We start from the raw sequence: 26,448 nt of genomic DNA on the forward strand, positions 1-26,448 counted from the left end.
TAACCCAGCATCAGAAAACAAAATATCTAACACTAAATAACACTAAAAATTCAAAACAATCAAGATTATATCAAAACACCTCAAATAATAAAAAAAGAAAAAATATTAAGCCCCTCGTGGACAAGCACATACAACATAAACTCACTGTCCAAGGAACACACACCACCAAATATAAACAAAAATACTCTAAATAGTAATATTGAACATATTTTTTTTTTTCCGTTTAATCGAGAGCCGGAGAAGGAACTGTTGCTCACATTGCCTCTCCTCCGGCCCCAATCGTTTATTGTTTAAAAAATATATAGCTGAACAACAACTGCGCCCTTAGGCGTGCCCCCACGGTCTGACAGTCCTTCCTCAGCGATTGCTATAGTGTGTATGCAACTGCCAGTGAGTGTTACTCGGGGAGCTAACATTTCCATGATATAAATTTGCTTGAGCTGCGGTCCGCCGGCCTGGAGTCTCACTCAGGTCATCCCCTCCAGCCGTCCTCGTTCCAGCGCCTGCCGAGCTCTCTCCTCTTCATCCTTGAGGTTCATAATGGACTCGACCATCTTACATAAAAGGCGGAGCGTTTCGTCGACCTCGGCCAAGAGGATGGCTCTCTCCTCGGGGGCCGCGGGGAGGACGTCGAAGTCCGGCCCGCACAGTATATCAGGGAGGTCAGCGGCGGTCGGCTGGTGGCCGAGCCGAGATTCTAGCTCCACGCGGTGCCCGGACCAGCATTCGAATGCGAACAGTGTATGATCTGTTGTGTCAGAGTTCCCTGCACAGTGGTTGCACGCGGCACTGTGGGCCCTACCAATCCTCGCCAGATACTGCTGGAAGCAGCCGTGGTTCGTCAGCGCCTGGGTCATGTGGTACGACGAGGGCACCCCCACCACCGTTCTCTCCATCCACCTCTTGACGCTGGGTAACGCGCGGCGAGTCCACTCGCCTTTACCGCTGTTTTCCCACCTCGTCTGCCAGAGCGTGAGGGTCACCCGACTCTCCTCGCGTTTGATGGCAGTTTTCGATGGGCGGATAGTCCCAGGGTCCAGGGCTGCGGTTAGCCGGTCTCTGATCCTCGACTTTTCTAGTGCCACTAGATCGGCCGGTGGCATTTGCGCTAGGAGCAGGGATGCCTCATCGGAGATGGTGCGACAGGCCCGTTTCACCCTCAGGGCGGCTGCCCTCTGGAGCCGGATCAGATTTGCCGTAGTTCTTGCGATTTTTGACACTTGGGTGGCCCACTCCGGAGCCGCGTACAACAACTGGCTCTCGACCACCGAGGAGAGGAGCCTCCGCTTCCACTGACACGGGCCCTTTACGTTCGGCATTATCCTAATATTAAACATCTAAATGAATTCCATAAAATATTTACTGATGCCTCCGAAAATGATGAAAGGGTAGGAATAGCCTTAGTAAAAGAAAATCTACAAACGTCATTCAAATGATCTCCAGCATGCTCTATTTATACAGCCGAAGCAGTAGCCATACTGATGGCCATTAAGTTCATTAACAAAAATGAAAATGAAAAACATATTATTCTAAGTGACGTGTTAAGCTCCCTCATAAGTGTAAAAAACAAATTTAATCCTAATGACATAGCAATACAAATTCAAAACAGATTAGAAGAAGCAAAAAAAAATAAAACAATACTGTAATTCTTATTTGGATACCTGGACACATAGGAATAGATGGCAATGAAAGGGCAGATAAACAAGACGAACTTGCTATCCACTCAAATGATGCACAATTCATAAATATTTCACAGTACACTACGACGTAAGAAAACAAATTAGACAAAACATATGGAACATCCAAACAAACAAATTTAACCATATTAAAAAAATAACTGTAAAAAGATTGAAAAGAAACCCAAACATTAGTACCAGTAGTACCACAAACGAAAAAAAACTGAATCGAGCAAGAATTGGATACTCAAAATTGACTCACGGTTATTTGATGGCAAAAAACGAACCACCAATATGCCGAACAAGTGGCACTACACTCACAATTAAACACATTTTTGAAGAATGCAGAATATACCAAATACAAAGAGAAAAACTAAACATAAGCCACGACATCGGAATAAGTCTAGGTCCAAACCCTGAAAATTAATTAAAAACAATAGAATTTTTCAAAACAATAAAAATAATAAACCTTCTATAAGTCACAACTAAAATATTGTAAAATTATTTAAGATATATTCCGTATTTATTATCATATAATTTCATTTTACTAAAAATGTGGCACGTGTTGTTTAGCGGAAATTTATTTTTGTAAATTTCAAGATCAGTAAAAAAATAAAAATAATAATAATAATAATAATTATTATTATAACACGGTCATTTTAAGTTGTTTAAATATGTGATACGATATCATCACTAGGTAGGTACTTACGTGTTTTGTTGTTTTGTATAATTGCATACCTATTATACTATTCGCTGTTTGAGTATACAATACGAATATCAAATTCGATGGGAAAAACTGCAAATTTCACACTAAACGTTTATAAATAGTTCTGTTTCATACGAATCCACGCTGTACGTACCAAAAAATTTTATATTATAGGTATTACACTCACGTCGTGCAGATACAATGCACGCAGTGCGTATCTCCGTTCCGAAGAAAGTAATTTTAGTGCTTCTAGTTGTTTCTCTTTATAAATAATAATATTTACCGGCATTTCCCCAGGGCCGAATACTTCAAAACGGCAGAATATTGCCAGCGTTAATTGTTTCGTTGTCAGATTTTGCGAAATAACGGAATCACTGCGTATATGAAGCACGCATTGATACTTCTGCAGCAAATATATCCGCGCGTGTTTACAGAAAATAGGCGAAAATATGGTGTTCGCTGTGTGTGCGTAACAATAAGCGAGAAGTGTCCAATTATTTTCACACCTTTATTGCTTACGACATACACAATTTATTGTACACACACTTACACACACACGCGACTTGGCGTCTCCATTGAGTGTCTCTTAAAAGGTTGTATATATGCGGTCGTTTCCCTTAGTGCGAGGCCGAGGCCTATTCATTTTGTTTTTACTAATAAAAAAATCCACGGCGAGTCAAGTCTTTTCCCCCCAGATTCGTCGTTTTCAATAGACACGTTGATTAAGCTCGTGACCGGTACCACCGAAACATCGACAAATATATCTCTCTTTCTACTTTGGCCACACACAAAAGACGCGTGTTACTGGAAAAAAATTAATAACATTTTTTTTTCGTCCGATGGTTGTCAAGTCTTTTGTTGAATATTGTTCGAAACCTCAATCCAAAAGAACCCAATCGAACTTTCAGTTGTATAACATACAACCACGTGACATGAAATAATGAGCTCATGAACTTTTTGAACGAAAGTTTCAGTTTGTCCGGCTTCCAATTTTTCGCTAAATTAAACAATACGCAGAAATCATCTCTTCTATCCTCTTATATCACAATTATATACCAATTATATTACAATTTATCCAAGATACTCTTATAATGTATTAAGCGCTTTAGGCTACTTCATCCCGAGAGACCATACATTATTGAAAATAATATTCTGTTTTCTGATCCCCATTCACAAATATATATATATGGTTCATAAATTCATTTGAGGATTAAAATAACAATTTATAATTTAATTTGAAATAATATTAAGGTACCTACAATATTATATTTTCTACCTTAATTAAATATTGTTATTACCATGCTACGTTTTTAGATTCTGAACGAAGTGATGAATGTATTGATTTTACAATGATGTGTGTTTTTTTTTGTGTGTGTGTCTGTTTACAGCATAACTAGTCAAAATAATGCTTCGATTTCAAACTTTGGAGATGGTTTCCGATGGAAAAGTGAATATCTTTGGTGCATTAATGAGGTCAAAAGTAAACATTTTCCAACAGTTTTCAAAAAAAATCGAGAAAAACAAAAAAAAAAGTGACAGAAAAACGGGAATTTTTACGCAAAACTAGTTTTCGACCAAACCGATTTTTTTATATGGTTGTAATTCAAAAACTAATCACTGTAAATACTTGAAATTTTCACCAAATGTTTATATTAATGTTATCTATTTACGGTTTAATTTTGAAAAATTGTTGACTTTTTTGAGTTATTTATAGACCACTGAAATTTTCGATTTTTATGAGAATTTTTTGAAGTGTCGGAAAAAAAATGTTCGATGGCCAAAAAAACTTGAAAATTTAGGTCATTCATAAGATTCATTATGAGTTGTTCTTATTGTAGCTAAAAAAAATTAAAAATCGTAACGTGCAATGCATTACAAAACTACTGAATTGATTTTGATAAGACTCTAATAAATGTTGTCATTGGGTTCAACATTAAAAATGTAAAATACTTGACATTTTGATAAGTAAAAAGATTAATTTTTGATTTTGATTTATTGAACATTTAAGAAATATTTTTTTGAAATTTATGATAGAAATAAAAAATATTTGCATTTATAGTTACTGCTCATAGGTTATTGTAGTATGATAGTATGAGGTATTTGAATCGGTAATATTACTGAAAGTTTAGGAAAATAAACGCACTCGAAATGCTAATGTTGCTGGCCGATAAGAACGATTACCTATCGTACTCGCTGGCTAGTAACAAAGTTGTCGTTTAGGAGATTTTTAAATTTATCGGTCTCTGTGTTGAAAGGGACGTTTTTAGTTCATTTGCAATTCTCAATTCGACCAGCGACTACATACGCACATTTAAAAAATGGATACTCATTACCGTAACACACACGAAATCCAAGTCGAACTAGTCCATATCCTGCATGAAATAGTTGTGGGCTTCATGGACGGATTGTATGACGATAACTACAACATGCACACCTGGCTCCTTACTTTCCTGAATTCTATCGACCAAGACACCATATCGAAACTTGTCGAGCTGTTTCAAGAGTCGGAACCCGTGGATTCCACTGTGGTCCTCGAAGACGTAACGCACGACGCAGAATTTACTAACGACACCAATGACCAGGTCGTGTCAATTTTCGTCAGCAGAAGTGCAATACTGTCGAGTGGCGACGCGCCGTCCTTGGAGTTGGGGCCTGTCGAACCCACCCCGATTACCGAGGACGGCCCACTCGACGATGCGGTGAAGAAGACGTGTGAAGTTGAGAACGAAATTGAGCCGGCTCAGGGCATTGAAGAGCCAGACAGCGGTGAGGTCGTAGGTAGGCTGGACCCGCCAGCAACAACCGGAAAATCCGACCAGCCACGAAGGTACAAGACCTCGTGCTGGAAAGGCGTCAGGCGGATTTTCCGACGTCTATGTTGCTGGCGAAGAGAAACCGTCCGCGACCCACGTTAGTCTGGCGGTCCCCTAAGGGCCGAAGATGTCGTCAGGAAGACGGCGACGTATAGAAGGGGAGGATACGGGAAAGAGCACGGAAGGTGCACGGCGGTAAGTCACCCGAACGCGTTTCCCGACCACCCACGTAACGACGGGTTCACGAGCGTAGCGCGCTCGGTCGTCGTTGACGCGCGAGACCCTCTGGCGGCTTGGCGAGCGCCCGGCAGTTACGGTCGCGTGGATCGACGGACGACGATGTCGACGGCACGGTGGTTAGTTGAGGCAACGGCGAGGGCAACGATTCCGCCCCGACCGTACCTACGATGATGACGACGGCGATGGCGACTCGTTACGATGGCAGTGGCGGACACCTTGGCACGGGGTAAGTGGTATAGAGATTTATGCGCTAGGAACACGGACGTCAGCGGCACCGGACCCGTGGAAACTATGAACGTTTCAGGGTCCGGTGGCGTGCGACTTCGTGGCGACGGTCATTGCCGGACAAAGACGCGGCTGAAGGGACGACGCCAGGACGAAAATTACCGATTGTCAAGGATCGCGGCACGTCGCTCGTGCGGCGATCCGATGGCTCTCGCCTTTTCGTCCCGCGGTAAACCCACATCGGCCGGGTCGCTTGTCCGCATAGCGATCACCGTCCACTCCGCATGCGCCAAATCTCGATTCTCTCGCTTCGTTTCCAACGGTATCCGCCGCAAGTCTGTCGCTAGAGTCGTCTCACCGTCAACCATCAAAGCGCTAACATCGCGCACTAGCCGCCGTTGCTTGTCGCCGTCGACCATCGCTCCCGCGGCCGTCTCGGTCTGGCCTCGCCGGCTGGGCAAGGTCGTCACGCGTCCGAGCAAACGCGCCCGTGACACTCGTCTACCCGTGGGACCGGTCGTGGAACGTTGTGGAGGTGACCAGTGGCCTAAACTGTTACAAATCCGCACCCAATCGCCATCCCGTATCCTCCCCTTCTTGTTTTTGTGTCTCCTGACTGACGTATTTTTTTTTTATTTAATTTTATAACTTTTTTTTTGTGTATATACTGTTGTTGTTTATAGATTCTTCTACATTGTTTGTCTCCCCCCCTTTTCGACTAAATCTTGTACATGCAATATTTAAATTATAGTCATTTTGTACTATTTTTTCTCTTTTTTTTTTAAAATGTTTCCCCTTTTTGTATTTGGACCATGAGCATTCCTCCTACCCCTTTTTTGACTTTGAAAATCTTTTACTTGTAAAAATGTAATAATTTAGCCATTTTGTGCTAATTAATAAAAATTTATACATATTGTATCTTCAAAAATGTTTTCCTTATGATAATAGCAACTTTGCTATATTTTTTTACTGTTATAAAATATTTTTTCAAAACTGTATGTTCATTTTTTTTTTATTTGAAACATGTACCTATATAAATTTATACATATGTAACTGTTCGATCAATTGTTATAATATTTGAATTTTGTAATTGATTATAAATTTGTTAAATTAATAAAAGATAATTTTTGTATACACAAGCAATTTTAGTTTCTTCTTTTTTTCGTATTGTTAAGTGTGTAAATCAAATGTTAATGACTAAAAAATCATTAAAAGGTATATCTCACGTTGTACGATATAAGGTATATAAAATAATCATCTTAGAGTGATTTACTACATTATTCATTTTGTGACTAGATTTTATTTGCCCAAATAAAAAGAAATACGAAAAGGTTTGATGTTAAATTGGACAATTCTACATCATCTAGAATATTTAGTTTTAATTTTTTGAGCCCTTTAAAAAAAATAATGAATATCTTAAAACGTTAAAACTCTACTATCACTTTCTCTCTCTCTCTGCCATATACACAAATTTTACTCGAGAATTCCTAATCAAATATTCAAAATAATACCAATTTTCTTTTCCCATGCATTTCGATATAATAGCATGACAATAGTAGGACATCTTCCCCTTAACCTTTTTTATAAAAATAATTTCTATTTAATAAAACTATATAATTTGTAATTTAATATGAAATTATTTATTCTTTCTGTTGTCTAATTTTATCTAAATATAGAATACCTCATATTCATATATCAGAGGTGGCGAACCCACTGCACGTGTGCCAAAAGCGGAAAGTTTGTCAAATTTCAATGGCACGCGAGAAAGTAAAATTGAGAAAAATGTTGCTTGTAAAAAATTAAAATAAATAAATTATAAAAATGTTTAAAGTTATAATATTCCTATAATATCATGCAAAATTTATCATGTTACTATATTATCACTATATTTATTATGTTCTCTTTAGTGTTTACAAACCTTGGGCACGTAAAAAATTGTCAAATCCTTGCAAAACTTTGGCATTTGACCCAAAAAAGGTTCGCCACACCTGTTATATTTTATATATGATAAATTACGCATCACTTAAAGTTCTAAAATATACTATTTTTATTGTTTTCTATAATCTCATATTCTTACGATCTAACTGCAGATAATAACATTATTATCATTATATTATATTTTATTACGTTCTGTTGTTTTCAAAATTTTTTTCTTATACTATATCCTTTTCTGTCTATTTTACCTATTACGTTTATATATTAACCCGTTCGATTTAATTTAATTATAATATAATCTGTTATTTAAACTTGCGTAGCTTCTGCCCGTTGTATTCAAATGAAAAATTATTATTATTTAAGACCGTCTCGATAAATCTTTTCAAATCGTTTCGGAGTGCGTATTCGCTTGATGTATCTACCTATTTTTACCGGCAGAAGTGCAATATTGTCGAGTGGCGACGCGCCGTCCTTGGAGTTGGGGCCTGTCGAACCCACCCCGATTACCGAGGACGGCCCACTCGACGATGCGGTGAAGAAGACGTGTAAAGTTGAGAACGAAATTGAGCCGGCTCAGGGCATTGAAGAGCCAGACAGCGGTGAGGTCGTAGGTAGGCTGGACCCGCCAGCAACAACCGGAAAATCCGACCAGCCACGAAGGTACAAGACCTCGTGCTGGAAAGGCGTCAGGCGGATTTTCCGACGTCTATGTTGCTGGCGAAGAGAAACCGTCCGCGACCCACGTTAGTCTGGCGGTCCCCTAAGGGCCGAAGATGTCGTCAGGAAGACGGCGACGTATAGAAGGGGAGGATACGGGAAAGAGCACGGAAGGTGCACGGCGGTAAGTCACCCGAACGCGTTTCCCGACCACCCACGTAGCGACGGGTTCACGAGCGTAGCGCGCTCGGTCGTCGTTGACGCGCGAGACCCTCTGGCGGCTTGGCGAGCGCCCGGCAGTTACGGTCGCGTGGATCGACGGACGACGATGTCGACGGCACGGTGGTTAGTTGAGGCAACGGCGAGGGCAACGATTCCGCCCCGACCGTACCTACGATGATGACGACGGCGATGGCGACTCGTTACGATGGCAGTGGCGGACACTTTGGCTCGAGGTAAGTGGTATAGAGATTTATGTGTTAGGAACACGAATGTCAGCGGCAACGAACCCGAGGAAACTATGAATGTTTCAGGGTCCGGTGGCGTGCGACTTCGTGGTGACCGTCATTGTAGGACAAAGACGCGGCTGAAGGGTCAACGCCAGGGCGAAAATTACCGATTGTCAAGGATCGCGGCACATCGTTCGTGCAGTGGTCCGATGGCTCTCGCCTTTTCGTTCCGCGGTAAACCCACATCGGCCGGGTCGCTTGTCCGTATAGCGATCACCGTCCATTCTGCGGCATGCACCAAATCTCCATTCTCTCGCTTCGTGCCCAACGGTATCCGCCGCAAGTCTGTCGCTAGAGTCGTCTCACCGTCAACCATCAAAGCGCTAACATCGCGCACTAGCCGCCGTTGCTTGTCGCCGTCGACCATCGATCCCGCGGCCGTCTCGGTCTGGCCTCGCCGGCTGGGCAAGGTCGTCACGCGTCCGAGCAAACTCGCCCGTGACACTCGTCTACCCGTGGAACCAGTCGTGGAACGTTGTGGAGGTGACCAGTGGCCAAAACTGTTACAAATCCGCACCCAATCGCCATCTCGTATCCTCCCCTCCTTGTTTTTGTGTCTCCTGACTGACGTATTTTTTTTTTTTTAATTTTATAACTTTTTTTTGTGTATGTATTGTTGTTGTTTATCTCCCCCTAAATGTTTCCCCTTTTTGTATTTAAACCATGTGTTTCCCTCAACCCCTTTTTTGACTTTGAAAATCTTTTACTTCTAAAAATGTAATTATTTAGCCATTTTGTGCTAATTCATAAAAAATTAAATATATTATATCTTCAAAGATGTTTTCCTTATGATAATTGCAACTTTGCTCTATTTTTTGCCACTCATAAAATATTTTTTCAAAACTATATGTTCATTTTTTTTATTTGAAACATGTACCTATATAAATGTATACATTTGTAACTGTTGGTTAAATTGTAATAATATGTGAATTTTCAATTTTGTAATTGATTATAAATTTGTTAAATTAATAAAAGATAATTTTTGTATACACAAGCAATTTTAGTTTCTTCTTTTTTCGTATTGTTAAGTGTGTAAATCAAATGTTACTGACTAAAAAATCATTAAAAGGTATATTTTCAACAGAAACCTTGTTTGTTATTTATACAGAGTTTAGAGTTTATAAATCCATCGAAATTCAGAATAACTAAGGTTACCATTAGTACTCTTTTAAGAGTACATGTACTCAGTGCCGCAACTTGGTACATATTGGTTGGGTGTGCGGCCAAATATATAGAGCCCGTGTACAGTGGCGCAACAATTTGGGATGGCGGAGGTGGGGGCAAAGCTCCCGCGAATAAGATTCAGACCCCTGCCGTTACAAATTGACAAAAATAAAAAATAATTCGAAAATATGATACAATCCATCCCTCTGTCATTCGAAATAATTATTTTCATAATTTTGATATAATTTTGGTTAGGTGTTAGGACTTTGTTTTATATTATAACGAATAATAATTATTATTATTCTAAGGTATTCATTAGTTTCTATTTTTTGATAAAATAATAAGATAGTAAGATATCACTTTGTGAAAAACCTTAGTACTTAATAAAATATATTAAACACTATCTTAATGAAAACACATATTATATTAACACATAATATATGATGATTTATAAAATTATAAATAATAATAAAATTGATTTCATTAAATATAGGTAGTTTTAGATTCTGAACGGAGTGATGAATGTATTGATTTTACAATGATGTGTGTTTTTTTTTTTGTGTCTGTTTACAGCATAACTAGTCTAAATAATGCTTCGATTTCAAACTTTGGGGGTGGTTTCCGATGGAAAAGTGAATATCTTTGATGCATTATTGAGGTCAAAAGTAAACATTTTCCAACAGTTTTAAAAAAAATCGAGAAAAACAAAAAAAAAAGTGACAGAAAAACTGGAATTTTTACGCAAAACTAGTTTTCGACCAAACCGATTTTTTTATATGGTTGTAATTCTAAAACTAATCACTGTAAATACTTGAAATTTTATCCAAATGTTTATGTTATTGTTATATATTTACGGTTTAATTTTCAAAATTGTTTGACTTTTTTGAGCTATTTATAGACAACTGAAATTTTCGATTTTTTTGAGAATTTTTTTTGAAGTGTCGGTAAAAAAATGTTGGATGACCAAAACACTTGAAAACTTAATACAAAGTTCCTCATAAGTTATTCTTATAGTGATTAAAAAATTATAAGAATATATTATAACCACATTTTTTTTTTATTATCATTTGAAGTTAAAATATTGACTTAATACGTAAAAATTACGGCAATGTTCAAGTTATATTAGATAGAAATGTATAAAAGTTTTTCTTTTTAGATCTAAGATTTGAAAATTAAATACAAGGCTCCTATCATATTTTTACAATAGCAGTTGAAAAATAAAAGAAATATATTGGTACAATTTTTTTTTAAAAGCATTCAAAATTTGAATTTTGACAAAATACATAAAAATCACGAAAATTTGCAAATTATTTTAAACTAGAAATTCATAAAATATTTTCCTTTTAATTTTAAAATTTAAAATTTAATACAAGGCTCCTAAAATATTTTTACAATAGCAGTTGAAAAATAAAAAAAATGCATTGTCACTTTTTTTTACAAGCATTTTAATTTTAATTTTGACAACATACTTTAAAATCATGATAATTTGCAAATTATTTTAAGCTAGAAATTCATAAAAAATTTTCTTTTTAAATCTAAAAGTTGAAAATTTTAATAATCTATAATATATCCTAGACAGATAAACCGTCTCCGTTCAGAATCGTTTTTCGTATACAATGATACCTATCATTGCATTCAAATTTAACCTACCCTAGTCAGAGGTCCTCCCCGCCCCCTAATGTACAGCAGAGCAACATCCATTTACCCGCTTTTTATTATCTGCGCTATGGCTCGTGATACCGAATAATAGTAATTATTTCAAATGTACACAAACTTATTATACATAATATTATAATACGCAACATATATTATAGACTACTGTATTATTTAGATAACCTCACTCTGATTAGTTCTTATAAAAATTTAATTAACTATAAAAACCAAAAGAGATGATGCCAAAGTTTCATTCCTTATTCACCGCTTAGTTTTAGAAAGAAGGAGTTAGGTCGGTATTACCTATATTATATAGCCACACTTTGTTCTACTTTGAAGAATTATTAACAATGTACAATAAAACCACATGGAAATCGAGTCAGTAGTTTCGGTGATTATTCAGGACCAATATACATACATAAAGCGAGTACCTTTGCACAAGTTTTGTTCTTGGTACCTTCTGAACAATCATAATATACTGATATATATATATATGTAAACACGTCCCATATCAACCCACCTACGGCCTTAGCTTTAAAGTTTACCCAACAATTTGAATACTTGATGGTAACCAGTAGCTTAACTAAAATTATCTTTATTTATTACCTGAATGATTTTTTTTAGAACACGAAAACACTTATTTTTAGTTAATGATTTATTTAATGTACAGTTAGATTAAGTATGGTTTATCAAGTTTACCGACTGCACTGGGTTTATGAGACGCTATTTCTAAATTTTAGATGAGAACAAAAGCGAAATTAAATTTAGGGTATTTTTTTTTATTGGAAATTTAAATAACGAACATGTATTGATAAATTTATACTGTAAAAATATCCTTATCAGTAAATATATGTAGAAATGATGTAGTAAAGCAAAAACACAGCTTTGAAAAATAAGAATGCCACTTAATGCATTTAATTGAACACCGCAATATACATACTATATCACAAAAGCACAAGATTTATAGTTACTTCATAAAATTTTATATAAGTAGAGTATAATAAACTTACTAGCAGCGTCGGTAAGCCATAGTCCGTAAGGATACCATTTCCAGTAAATGTAGTAATCGGCCTCGACTATCCACGGATAGTTTTCAAAGGATATGGTAAACACAAACAGCAAATAGAACAAGTCGGATACAGCCAAGGCAGTCAGATATGTGCTGGTGGAGCTCTTCATCGGTTCTCTGGTGAGTACGACCACGGACAGCATGTTACCCACCACACCAACGGCCACAACAGCTGGCAAAAGTGCCTGTTGCGCCCAAAAGTGCACTGCTTTTCGGAAGTAACAGTACTTCTGGTCCTGAACGATTAGTGCCGCGCAATTATCCATGCTCATTGGGATCTGTGAAACAAAAATAAAAATATCATTAAATGCTTTAAATATGATGTGAGCATCGCGAATGAAAATATTGAGATCATGGAATACAATATTATGTATTTGATAATAATTATTATGCTTCTATTATTGTCACACGGCGTCATAGATAGGCAAATAGGGTACATGTTTTCATTTTCCAGTATTATACACTATAATATTATACTATATTATCATGGTTTAATAATATTATACTCATAATTATTATTATAATAATAAAATATTGCATTTTTAGGTAGTTTGTTTGAATATATCGTAGTATCGTTTAAAGAATAAAACTAAATGTATAGGTAACAAATTATGCTATATTTTATGATCAACACGCTGTTTATCAGTTTAAATAGAAATCCTGGAATCGTGTATATTATTTGAAGACACATATCCGACAATTTACGACTATAACAGCCATATTGACAGGGATTCCATTAATATTTTTGTTTGGTCTTAGTGTTTTAATTACATTTTCATACATGTACTACTTACAGTACAGTTTTATTTTCAAAAAACAATATTGTTTTTTACTGAAGCTTAACATCTTATCATGTAGGTATTATTATGAACTTTGTGTACAGAAATATAAAGCTAAACACAATAATTCATAAACTCGATGAAATATTCTCTAGTAGATGGTATAATATTTAAGTACCTACCAACTTAAAACGTTTATAAATATACTACAAAAAATAATATATATTGTACGGCTTTATTTTCTAGTAAATGTTATGAGCTATGTCATCGCTATCCATTATAAACCCACACTTGTACAGACATTACAACCTTACTCATTCTTCATGTCCTTATATAATGCTTTGTTTTGTGTGAAATTTTTTAGAAATAAATTTGTCGGAATTTACCACTTCTGGGTACTCAAATTGCCTTCACGAGACGCATTCAGGAGGAATGTGATACTATGACAATAGATATTTAGCATACCGGAAACGGGGTTTGATGCTTTAGCTAAAATTTGTTCCAGTGTTAAAGGGTTAGCGATAAAAAATACGAGATCCAAAAGATGTGTATTCTTGTCGAAGGGTATAAACTTTAAGTGGCATACTATTTTTGTAAGCATTACATTTACCTTAAATGGATTGTCAAGCATCTGACAGAATTTCAATCGAATTGTCTATCTTTTGGTCTTCGAATTCGAAGTATTAGCCGAAAACTTAACCTTATAAATAAACGTTATTTACCTACTAGGATAAAAGTCTACAAACACGTAACGTATTGTAAATTTTAATGTATATAAGTATATGTTAAATATTATGTAAGATGTAACATATTTATTTAATATTATACTAAATTTCATTTTCATTTTTTTAAATTTTATTTTTAAGTTACTAATAAAAACGCATAGTTTTATAGTACCTAATGAATTTTATAATAATGAATTAATATTTGAGCTGCAGTATTGAATTATTTTAACTTGAATTAAATAATGTTTTAGATACCATTGTTTATTGATATATTACAGATTCTCAAACGAGAATCCTCGTATATTAATCGTTTATCAATTGCGTAGGTATCACACGAATTTAGAAGATAGCCTCGCGTTTAATTATAGTTTGGGTTCGAACACGGTACATGGCAATGTTTTAGAGCTCACGGTTATTTGGATCGTAGTTGTCGAAATAATATACCCCAAATACTATATTATGACCGACTAACTTGCAGCACACACATTTCAAAGTGTTAGACTATTAACAACGCGTAAATTTGATTCTAAGATTTCAGGTGTTCGATTTAATTGATTTGCATTACTATTATGGGCGTCTGTGGTTATAATTATTTTTAATTTAATACAATACTGCGTTATCCACGCAACTATAATTGAGAAACATTGAAATTAATGTGGAACGAAATTGTGTACCAGAAATAACCGAGAATGTCTGTGTATTATATCATGTTTCGATTTCTTCATTGTTCAGTAAATAATAACCACATTAATATACACACGTGTAGAGTCAGTAATTTGTGCCTTGGATACATTTTCCTTTTTTTTATTCCGTAAAAATTATTACTATATCGCTCAAATTAAATTTTTATTTTTCCACACGATGCGCATGTTATTCTATGATTGTGGCGTATATAAACCGTCAATATAATTAAATAAATAATAACCGTTTTTTATAAAGATAAAAAACTACATTCATTGGTTGTTATGTATTTTTAGGTGTATATTATGCTATTGAATATTGAAATGTTGAATAGTGTATTTTCATGAAAAATGTAGATAATTACGAAACGTAATCTAAAACTAAATATATGAAATTATTATATACATGTTTTCGATAACCAAACACGAAAATTTTAAACAAGGGAATTATAATTTTCTCGTCTCAATATTAGTAAGCCCCAATCAACGTAAATTTAAGACTTATAACTACATTATGGGGCATATTTAGTTAACGAGATTATATGACCCCAGGATACAAGAAAACCCAGTAGAATATTTACTATCTAAATAAAAACAAATAAACTGTGATTTAGAACGTGCTCTCGTTTTATTCATAAGGATAATACTAATATAGATTATACTTTTTCGTCTTATTCCACGTAAAATATTCGTCGTGTTTCAGACGATGTACTTTTTGAATACATGTACCAACTCACCCAACTGTGTAAAATACAATGTATTGTTGATTGAATGGTGGTTTTCTGTTAAATATAATTATTATTTATTTTATCATTGTATAAAAATTAATCATGTAAAATATATTAAAAATCTGTAAGTTCGAGAATATTTATTAAGTAAGCTCTGAAAGTTTCAAAATGAGATTCATATCAATTTGAGATTTCGAGTCTTTTATAATAGGATTTAATTAACGCTACGACCAGTCTGTGATAATACGTTTGAAATAAAAACTATTAATATGAATAATTTTATAGTAAAAAAAATTAAATGTAATAAAACAAACATTATACACTGCAGGTGTATTTTGTAATCCATAATTGTTTTTTATTAATGGGTATGGTCAAAAAATGTTGGTATGTCAAAAAAACATTTTTAATGGGTGAATTTTTTTTAATATCCACTTGTCTGTTATGAATACTTAATCAGTAATCAATATTGTTATTTTTTCTATTCAAAATTTGATGAACTTATTATCTCTCATCATAACCTTCAATCACTATTATTCTGCAACTAAATATTTACAAACTGTTTTCAATATTAATGAAGATGATTGAAAGTTAATTGGAATAATCGTAAAATGTTTAAATAAAATTATATACTATTAACAAAATATAATAAAAGATTTTATTTTAAGGGGTAATAGTTTATTATTTAAAAAGAAATCGTTGCATATTACGCTTTAAAAGTTAAAAGTTAAAAAAAAAAAAACGTGAATATAAAGACAGTATAAAACAGTATAATATACTTATTATTTACATATTATATAATAATTCATAGATATTCTCACATATATTAAAAATTATATAATGGTCTACGCGGTGTGTAAAACGAATACCTACTCTCATTTTGCTTACTTAGTTTTACAATTTCACACAGTAACTTCTATAGTTACACAAGCATACACAAGGAAAACTCATTTTAGGTTTTTGTTAATGCATATTGCTACTGTATGTAATCAAAAAGTTGTCTTTATTGACATTATATGTGATGGGTTTTTGTTGGTAATCTTAGCCTAGAATCTAATGTTGATAAAACAGAATAAATGAAAATATTTTACGAAATTCAATAGGTAGCTATAATAATACACGGAACAAGAAACAGTTTAAAGTTTAATTTTGGTTCAAGATGAACAAATATTATCTCCGATCCTTTGGAAAAATATTGATACTTAGTGTATCATATTATTATAATATAACAATGTTATGTGCTTACGAGGTTGCCGATTTTATCAAAAAAAAAAAAAACTTTGTAATACTTGGTGAAAATTTCATCCATATCACCTGAAAATTAAAACACTTGATACTTTGCTTTGCTGTATACGATATACATCGTAATTGTAATGTACTGCACCAGTACTACGTATTTTGTACGCGTACAATTTAATTGAGAAATAGATTAACAGATTATGGTAATGTCCAATCATTTCTACATAACATTGTAACAAATTATCTAATTATAATTACTTTTCAGACATTTTTAAAGTGCAATGTTAAGACGATTGGATGCTCAATTTTGTCATAATTATTAGTTTTTTTTTTTAATTTCACAATAATGTGATTCAAGACAGATATAATTTATATTTTACTGTTATTATTCTATTTTTAGTTACCAAATTTACTTTAAAAATTTTGTATTTAAATTTTATTTAAGCATTTGAGAATAATATTATAATGTAATATATATATTATATTATTATTACATATAATATAATAGTACCCATATATATTAAAGGTAATAAATAATAATTATTGTATTTTTTTATCAACTTATTGTTGCACAACAATACAAGGTTAATGGCAATGACTTGAAAAAAGAGACTTTATTTTATAACTTTTTTTGATGACATAAAAACAACATAAACAGTTAAATTGTATACTATTTTGTTTTAATTTTTGGTAAACCATGTAAATTTAATAGATCACATGCATGTCATGACATTCTGTCTTAATGTAAAAAGTTGTTGACTGTTTACTGCAGAAATTTACTGTTTCAATTTGTGACTTCTAATGAATTTATTAAAAATTTAATAATCTATTTTTAATCACGTTTGTTTTCTTATATTTTTTAACATTATTTTTATTTTTTGCGAATTAAAGAGGTGGAGTTTGTGATGCCTACCAACCCAACTCTATAGCTTTCATGAATACCATTACATAATATCATTCAGATATTTTTTTGTTTTGCACGTCATGTAAAACTATAGCATGTAAAAAAACTAAATCTATGACATATAACGAAACAGACCAAAGCCGATTTATTCAAAAGTATAATGACTTACGCACGACTAAGCATTGAAATGTACCTATATAGAAAAAATGATTGAAAAAATTTACATATTTTTCCAGTGCAAGGAACATGACTATTTTGGTATTGAGATATTGTTGTATAGAATCAAGAAATGAGGTATGCAGTATGATCACGATAAAAACAATTGGTTGGTGATATATTTGTTGTTTTATTGAATATTGGATGAAACTACATATTTTGACTACAATAATAATTTTATCTATTTGTCGACATTTCATATTTATCTAAAAATGTTTTCATACGAAATTATTGTGATACAATAAATTGAGTACGGACTGTACTCCACTTTATTAGGTACACCGTTAATCGTAAGGTACCAGTAGATGTATGATGTAGCATTATAGTAAGAAAAAAAACAGATTAAAAATATCAATTAAAAAATATTCACATTGTAGTTGAACTATTAAATAGCTTTTCCATTATAGGTAATTTATGATTTGAATACATTTATGAGTTCTTTAGAATTGTTATAACAACCTTGCTGTCCAATTTTTGTAATACAAATTTTATTTTATTCTGTTTATAATCAATAACTAATCGTTTTTGGAAATGGTATTTATGTGTGTGATTTTATAAGCTACTAAACTAAACGTTTCTTTTTTCCGTCTAAAGAATATTGTACGAATTAAGCACATCACTATTATTAAAATATGTAAATCTAAGTCAAAATTATGTATTACACAAAAATATAATTGTTCGAATTCAAACAAATCTTAAATTCCTGTTATAAATTAATATCTGTAAATTTTTAGTCAAATAAGCACGTTATTAATAAAAATGATATTTCCATGAAGTCCAAAAAACATTAAAAAATGAATGACTGTAGGAATTTTAATGATATTGATAATGATGATAATGAAAAAAATATTAAGTTTGAAACATTTCAACTGTAAAATATCAAATAATTCCATAGAAAATCAATTAGATAAATAAAAAAAAGTAAAAAAAAATAAAAATAAATTATAATATTGTGGTTATAATTTACATATTAACCTGATTTTCCACCCTATAAGCAATATTTTTATTTTTATTCATAAGTTGAAATAAGAATATTTTTATGGAATTTCAACAAACCAAAAAGTTTTTTCAAAGGGAATTCAAAGCTATTATTATCAAAACATAGCTACAAATATAGCATATAAATATATGTTGACCATAAAACCAATTAACTATTAAAAACAATAACTAATGAGATATTTGTATGAAACTGTAAATGCTAATAAGTAATAATAATATTTCAATACGGGTTATAAAAAATTGTATGTAATTCATTCAATAATAATTGTAATACTTTGAAAATACACTTACTATATTTTGCAAAAGTATTAGAACTCAATAATAACATATTGATTACTAAAAAAGAACAATACTGTGTAATTCGATTAATTAAAGATTGAAATGTAAATCTGCGTAAAAAAATAATTTCAATCCACTGCAGCTTACGGATTTTTTTTTTTTTTTTTATTAAAAATATATTACAATCTGTTTACACATAAAACAATAAGTAACAATGATGAGTGATTTAAAGAAGACATGTCACACATGAAGAAGAGACTGTCCAGTGACAGAACCTCAGAAAATTTGAGTTCGGGCTTTGAAATTTATTTTATTATTTTTTTATTTTTTTTTACGGATTATAATACTAAAAAATGCAACTAGGTGTATACTCATTTTTCCATTTATATAATATTTTTAGTAGAGTGTACTTTCACACATAGATAAGTGTCTTGAAGTTTTGATCAAATGTATTTTTTTATGGCATCAAAAATAACATGGAATCTATTGTTTTTTTTAAGCCACATACACTTTTACGTTTATGATATAGATTGTATATTTTGTCCTAATATATATATATATATATAAATATAATATTATACATTTATACAAACACAAGCATATGCACATACATTTCAATTTTCGACGTATCGAAGTTCCATTGTATATTTGAAATAAGTTTTTATTTGGTTTCACTAAAGTAGGTAACATCATAATAATTCGATGTCAGCAGAATTGATAAATCACGAGATTTTCTTTAGTTTTGTTTGAAAAATATAATTTAAAAAAACTGTTTTCATTTTTAGTTTGACAAAGCATAAATTGTATTTTATAGTAGTAAAAGAACCACTAACAAGTTGAATAATATGGTACTAGCACAAACTAAGAGATAAGAATTGGACATTTTTGGCTTACAAATTGTTTTCTCACTAGACAGGAAGAACCTGACCAATTGTATAACCTGTGGCATAGGCGTAAATTGGGGGGCTTAGGGGGGCTTAGGGGGCTTAGGGGGGCTTAGCCCCCTAAAAAATAATATAGCCTCGTTATAAATTTCTAATGTTATAAATTATAAATTATAATCTTAGCGTTAGCCCCCCCTTCTAGCAAGCCAAATTTACGCCTATAACCAGTGGTTAAGATCTAATCGTCAAACATATCTTTCTGTTCTTTCGTAATTTTGTAGATATTAGAATATCCTTAAGCATACCGAATCACCTATATGAAGCACTTGGACCGCAACATGAAAACTCCAAGGTCAAAAACTCAATTTTTCTTTTTTCTTATGTTGTGTTTTTTTCTCTACCTTTTTTGCATACTCAAACAATTCATTTTGTAGTATTTCTAAACATCATATATTATCATAATGTAATACTAATATTGTAAATAATTTAAGCTAATAACCTTAGTCATTGAGGCTTTTATTGATATTAAAAAAAAAAAAATTAGTACATAATTTGATAATTTTAAATAAAGGCAATAATGAATAAACGGTCTTAAAAAAGTTGAAAAAATTGTCGTATATCGGTTTAGAATAATGAAATTTAAATATACGGATCAACTGTAGTATACAAACAAGTAGCTAGTATAGTATATAGATCAAAGTAACTTATAAAAGTTGAAAAAATAATGATGGAGTAACTTATATATTAGATACATAATAAGTACTATATCCTAATTTGAAAAAAACCTTTTTCTTTGTTGTTTTCAGCCATTAATAAGCGCCAAGAAAAGATAACAAACTATCTATCTATTTCTTTACACTTGTTGGTTTTTCTCGATTTATTTTTTAAAGTTCAAACCATAAATTCTTTTCGGGTATTTTTTAAAGTGTTAATAATTTTTTTTTTTGATTATGTCTGTAATATAACTAATTATTGAAAAATTCTTAAAAATATATTACAAATTCAATTGAAATTTGGTATGATTTATTAAAGACTTAATTCATACATTTTTGAGAGACATTCTGGGTAAAATATTAGATATTAATTTAAAATGTATTGATTTTTAAATTGATGAAATAGTATTCCCTTGATTAATTATTATTATAAATCATCATCAAGAAAAATAATAACCATAATTTTATTTATGCAAAAATAAACATTCTTGTTTTAATGGCAATTATTGATAGCCAAACTTAATCAACGTCGCCTTATGTTTTTAATATATATATATTTTTTTTTTAATATCACGTTGGATTGATTGCTTATTCGCATTTTTCTCATATAATGTTTACAAAATTGATTCAGTCATTATACGCACAGTATAATACAATCATTGAAAAGTGTAGTAGATAATTATATATTTTCATTATTTAAGAGCTCGGATGATTATTTTTTTAGGGTTCGATCGAGTTGAAATCATGTTTTTTTTTTTAATTTATACATTATATGTATATATATATATATTTTTTTTTTTTGGTAACGAGTTATTTGTTTTAGTAAAGGAATCGAACGATCGAGTAAGTGAATTATAAACATGAATAATCAATTATTCTACTGAAATTCAATAATTGCTTCACCTAATGTAATCATGATGTGATGACCTATCACAAAGCAGTAAGTACCTACTTAAAAAAAAAAAAAAAAAAAATGATTAGGACCCGTTTTTTGTGCCAATATATTTTAAATGAAATAAAAGTGTTAAATACATTGTACATACACACTGAGTTACAATAGAGTATCTGTGTTTTATTATACTTTTGTACAACTATAAAGTATACACCTATAATTAAAAACCAACGATAATATATTATTAGTTAAAGTTACTTTTGCTCTATGCCCAGTGAATTGTTCTAAAATCATACAATAGTTACCACGAATTTAACCAAAAACCAAATATTTTGGAAAGCCGGACCAATGGTTCATTTAAAAATCTCACCTTCAAATGGAGAAGAAAAAAACTAAATCCAAACTGGATATTTTTTGCATCTTCTTAAATCCGAATTAAATTTCAGAATAAAACTACAACTGCACAAAATTGTAAACAGATCCGTTGGTTATATGGTCATATTACGGTATTAAGTATATACATTTTAAATCCTATCAAACCATCCAATATTCACCAAATTTAAGCTTTCCGAAATATCACTTTGTATTATTACTAGGATTTAAATAACGTAGATTACACAAAAATCTACAAATTAAAACTGTTATAATGACCTTGGAAAACGTTTTCATTGCAAATTAATCTCCAATAATAATTCTTCAATAAAAAAAAAAATATATGCTCTCACTTTGTCTTCGCTGGTTAAAACGCAAAATGATTATTATAATCGTGATTTACTAAACTGATAAAATATTAACAATTCAATGAGTTATTACCTATTACCAATGGATAATACTTCCTCTTTACGTCTCTCACGACTTTTACAATTATAAATTATTATAGTTATTATTACTTATTGTACATTTTTACTTACTGAATTATTGTTCAGAATATTGTTTGAATAGTAAAAAAATAATATATAATAATATTATACGTTTATGAAAAAGGCCCTCATTCAAATGATGGTTGAAATTTAAACCATCAGATATTGCATATTACCTATAACGTGTAAACATGATATGTATAGGTGTTTGATATTTCGAAACACGAGGTTATTTAAATTTAATCCTCAACGAATGTAATATGATATAATAATACGTACTACAAAAACATTATTAATTTTCTTCGAAATCTTTTAGATAGTTATTAGGTAGGTAATATAATTAAAAACACATAGTATATGACTGTACCTACAAATGGTATACTCTTGATCTTCTCATCATAAGTTAGATTAATGATCCGGTAAAAATTGTTTGAAAAAATATGGTATATTGGCGATAATATTGTTTTAAGTTCAACATTTAGCGTACCAGAAAATAATTTGATTTTGTAATATAATATATTCATAATAATCGTGTTTTAATGTTTTAAAAAATTACTTTTAGTTATGTTATTATATTTTTTAAATACAATTTGAAAATGCTTTATCTTACAGTTTTTATAATACAATACGAAAAAAAGTTTTGCTGAAAAGTAAGTTAAAAAAATTTGTAGATGTATATAGTAACAGGCGTGAACACATACTAACATGGACAAGGTTAAAGTCATTGTTTTAAATAAATTGTAATAGTTAATAGTAGGGAATATGGATATAAATTAACAAATCTAAACTCATCATGATATATTTTAACTGTGTATATATTATATAATATACAATGAGTATCTACATAATAAGACAGGCTTTTAGTTAATTATTTAAAAAAAAAAAACTCTGAAAAAATCAAAATAATAATAAATTAGACTACACGGTAAGTTAAAAAACTTAGCATATTATCTTTAAATTTACTTTTTGTACGTTAATGATTGATGGTTTACAATAATTTATTATTTTGACAATTTCATAAAATATGATTTTTTCCCTGTTTATTTAGGATGTAATTTGGGCATATATTTAAATCATGTATTATTATTTAATAAACAGATGGCCTAAACTAATTATAACTTTTATTTTCATATTTTTATAAATATATATCACATGACGTGACATGTGTTGATTTTATATGAGAATATAATATACTTAATGATATAATAATTAATAAGTCAAATGCAATATTAATTTATAAAAGTAATAATTACTAGAAGTGCTCATTAAAACGCAATGAAATGTATAGTTTTTTTTTTTTTTGTAAAGTATATTTTATATTATAAATAGCTTAATCATTTATATTATTAAGCTATTTTTTCATATGCTACGTTTTGTTACTAAAAACTAATCGTTAATGCTTTGTATGAATTATCTCAAATAATACGTACAATTTGACTATAGTTAAAAACTCAACATTGAATAACATTTGGTAGGTATTATTTGTTTGAAGTAAAAGTGACTTTTGATGTATCATGAAAGAAAAAGAAGTAATATTTTGTGTTTTTTGGTGATAAAAACCTTTTGGACTTCACCGATGACAAATTGCAAAACCTTAGAACTTTCTTTAAAATGTTTTCTTTTTTTGCAGTCTATTTTTTTTATTATTTTTTTTTTTTTGTTGACCGCATGAATGTAAGTAAGGATTTTAGAACTGTTTGAAAGAGGTGAGTTTGAAAAAGCTTCTTCATTTTTTTTTTACATTAAAACGCATTTTAATTCTGAAAGTGTGAAGTTTAGTAAATTGGATGTGTGCGCTATGGAAATACTAAATTAAATATATTTTTTAATAAAATGTTTATACTTAAGTAAAAGTTTTATACGTGTAATAAAAAATTGTAATTATATAAATAACAAATATATATAACTAAATATCTTATGTAACGGTATAATATAATAATGATCAATAATTAATAATATTTTACATTAGGTATACGCATCGATAATATTATGTATATACATAATGGCCCCTTCACAATAACTGTAGGTACTGTTTTTTGGATGAGAAAATAAGGTAAATATTAATATTCGGTAAAGTTCAACTGATATTATAAATTAAAAATCTATAAAAAGGTAGGTACATAAAAATCTGTTAAATGTAAAAATTTAATTTACTCTTATGCTGTTAAAGTAATGATAAATAAATAAAAAGTATATAATCAAGACTTTTAAGAACTTGTTTATCTAGTAAAAGTCTAATTTTGATTTTAAAACTGTATACTAATCTAATATTATACAGCTTAATTAAATACTGTGTTATTGGATCAAAGAGCTATAACATTTTTACATTTTATTTGCATATAAAAATTAAAGAAGATTATTAGTTATAATTGAATACTATCTTTAACGATTAAGTTTCAGTACATATTTTGAATTGAATTTTAGATTATCAGCGACGAAAGTAATTTTTTTGAACACTTTCTAAGTCTTCTAAGAACTTTTAAATATTTTATAAGTACATATATAATATATATATATATATATATTTACTTAGTTACTTTAATGTAGTTATGCGCATTATACATTTAACACTTGTTGAAAAATTGCTCAGATCTGTTTTCGATTTTTCAGTTACGTTTTAGAAAATGGCAAGAAACCCTCAATATGTTTATAATAAGTATCGTAATTTATATAATACTGTGTCGGCGTTGATCTCGATTATAGTTTCATTCAAAATGAATGTTTTACGTTATTTATCTAAACATATAATTATTCAGTAATGACTGATTGTAGTTTAAAAAAAAATAACTCCAGCATTTAATTTGTTGTATGTTTACCTCTAGGAGGCATAATTTAGAAATCGTTTAATATCAATTGTGTATACTATTAATTACTGTCATTTAGCTGTAATTGCATTTGTATAATTAATCACGATAATGTGTGTTATCATCAAGCTAGAACCAAATTACCCACTTTATTATAATTTCCATGATCTATGTTATAAAAATGTAGTTATTTCACAATAATAATTCTATAATTTATCGTTTGTACTTTAAATTAAAAATAATTTTGTTTAAAATATAATTTAAGAGCGATAAATTATTCAAATGGACTGATAATTTCATAAATACTACATATTGACTTGAAATTTTTCATTTTACACATTAATGACTGTCTAACTATTTATTTTTTTTAACTGATGGTATATCATATTATTATTATATGATTAATTTATTTATTGGATAATAGATCAGAATATTAATAGCAACGTATTGTGTATTTTTTAATGAAAAAAAAAATGTATTTTATTCAACCTTTTATATTTATAAAACCGTAAAAATAATATTATTATATAGATTTTATATTTTTAATAGCATTTGTGGATATATTTATTTTACTGTAATTTAATTTATGGTAGCTATACTTAATTAGATATTAAAAGTCGATAAATACCATATCTTCAAACTATTGTTTAAACTATGTTTAACATGTAAAAAAGCTATAAAATATGTGTGCTGTTGTGTGTAATAAATGCCAAACGATCCGATCAGTAAAAGTAATAGTTATGCAAAATAATGCAATAACTTAATATAAAGTTGCGAATCGTATTGTTAACAGGTACTATGAACGTAGTATAGATAAGTAATGTGAATTCAATTCTATTTGAACGGCAAATGACTTGAAAACATTTGGAAAATCTATATAGCCAAATTACTTGTTAACTGAAAAAGTTCAATGGAATGATCGTTTTATAAATATTATGACTCAAAATATTTGTGCTATGAACTATAAAAGCCTGATAATAAGACTGATAAGTAGTAAATATCAATGGATTTAAAGAAAACACTTATACACAAATATGTTGATTAAACTTAAAGATAACCGTATGAATAACGTTATACATTTTTTGTTCTCAAGATAAATCTG

At 30.8% G+C, this 26,448-nt stretch overlaps 1 protein-coding gene and 1 pseudogene across 2 annotated transcripts in view; one reads left to right on the forward strand and one right to left on the reverse strand.

Moving 5' to 3' along the window:
- LOC107173854 (FMRFamide receptor-like) overlaps positions 1 to 26,448 on the reverse strand; it is a 101,803-nt gene that overhangs the window by 41,415 nt on the left and 33,940 nt on the right. For both annotated transcript variants that reach the window (XM_015524568.2, XM_089222378.1), the window contains one exon: positions 12,589 to 12,925. In XM_015524568.2, coding sequence (XP_015380054.1) covers positions 12,589 to 12,919 — 331 coding nt within the window. In that variant the 5' untranslated portion in view covers positions 12,920 to 12,925. The remainder of the gene's footprint in view (positions 1 to 12,588; positions 12,926 to 26,448) is intronic.
- Positions 43 to 2,154, forward strand: LOC149057174 (uncharacterized; annotated as a pseudogene).

The sequence above is a fragment of the Diuraphis noxia genome, unplaced genomic scaffold (assembly GCF_037042655.1).
Source record: "Diuraphis noxia isolate RWA-SAM2 unplaced genomic scaffold, SU_Dnox_SAM2 contig0003, whole genome shotgun sequence".
NCBI classification, from domain to species: Eukaryota; Metazoa; Arthropoda; class Insecta; order Hemiptera; family Aphididae; genus Diuraphis; species Diuraphis noxia.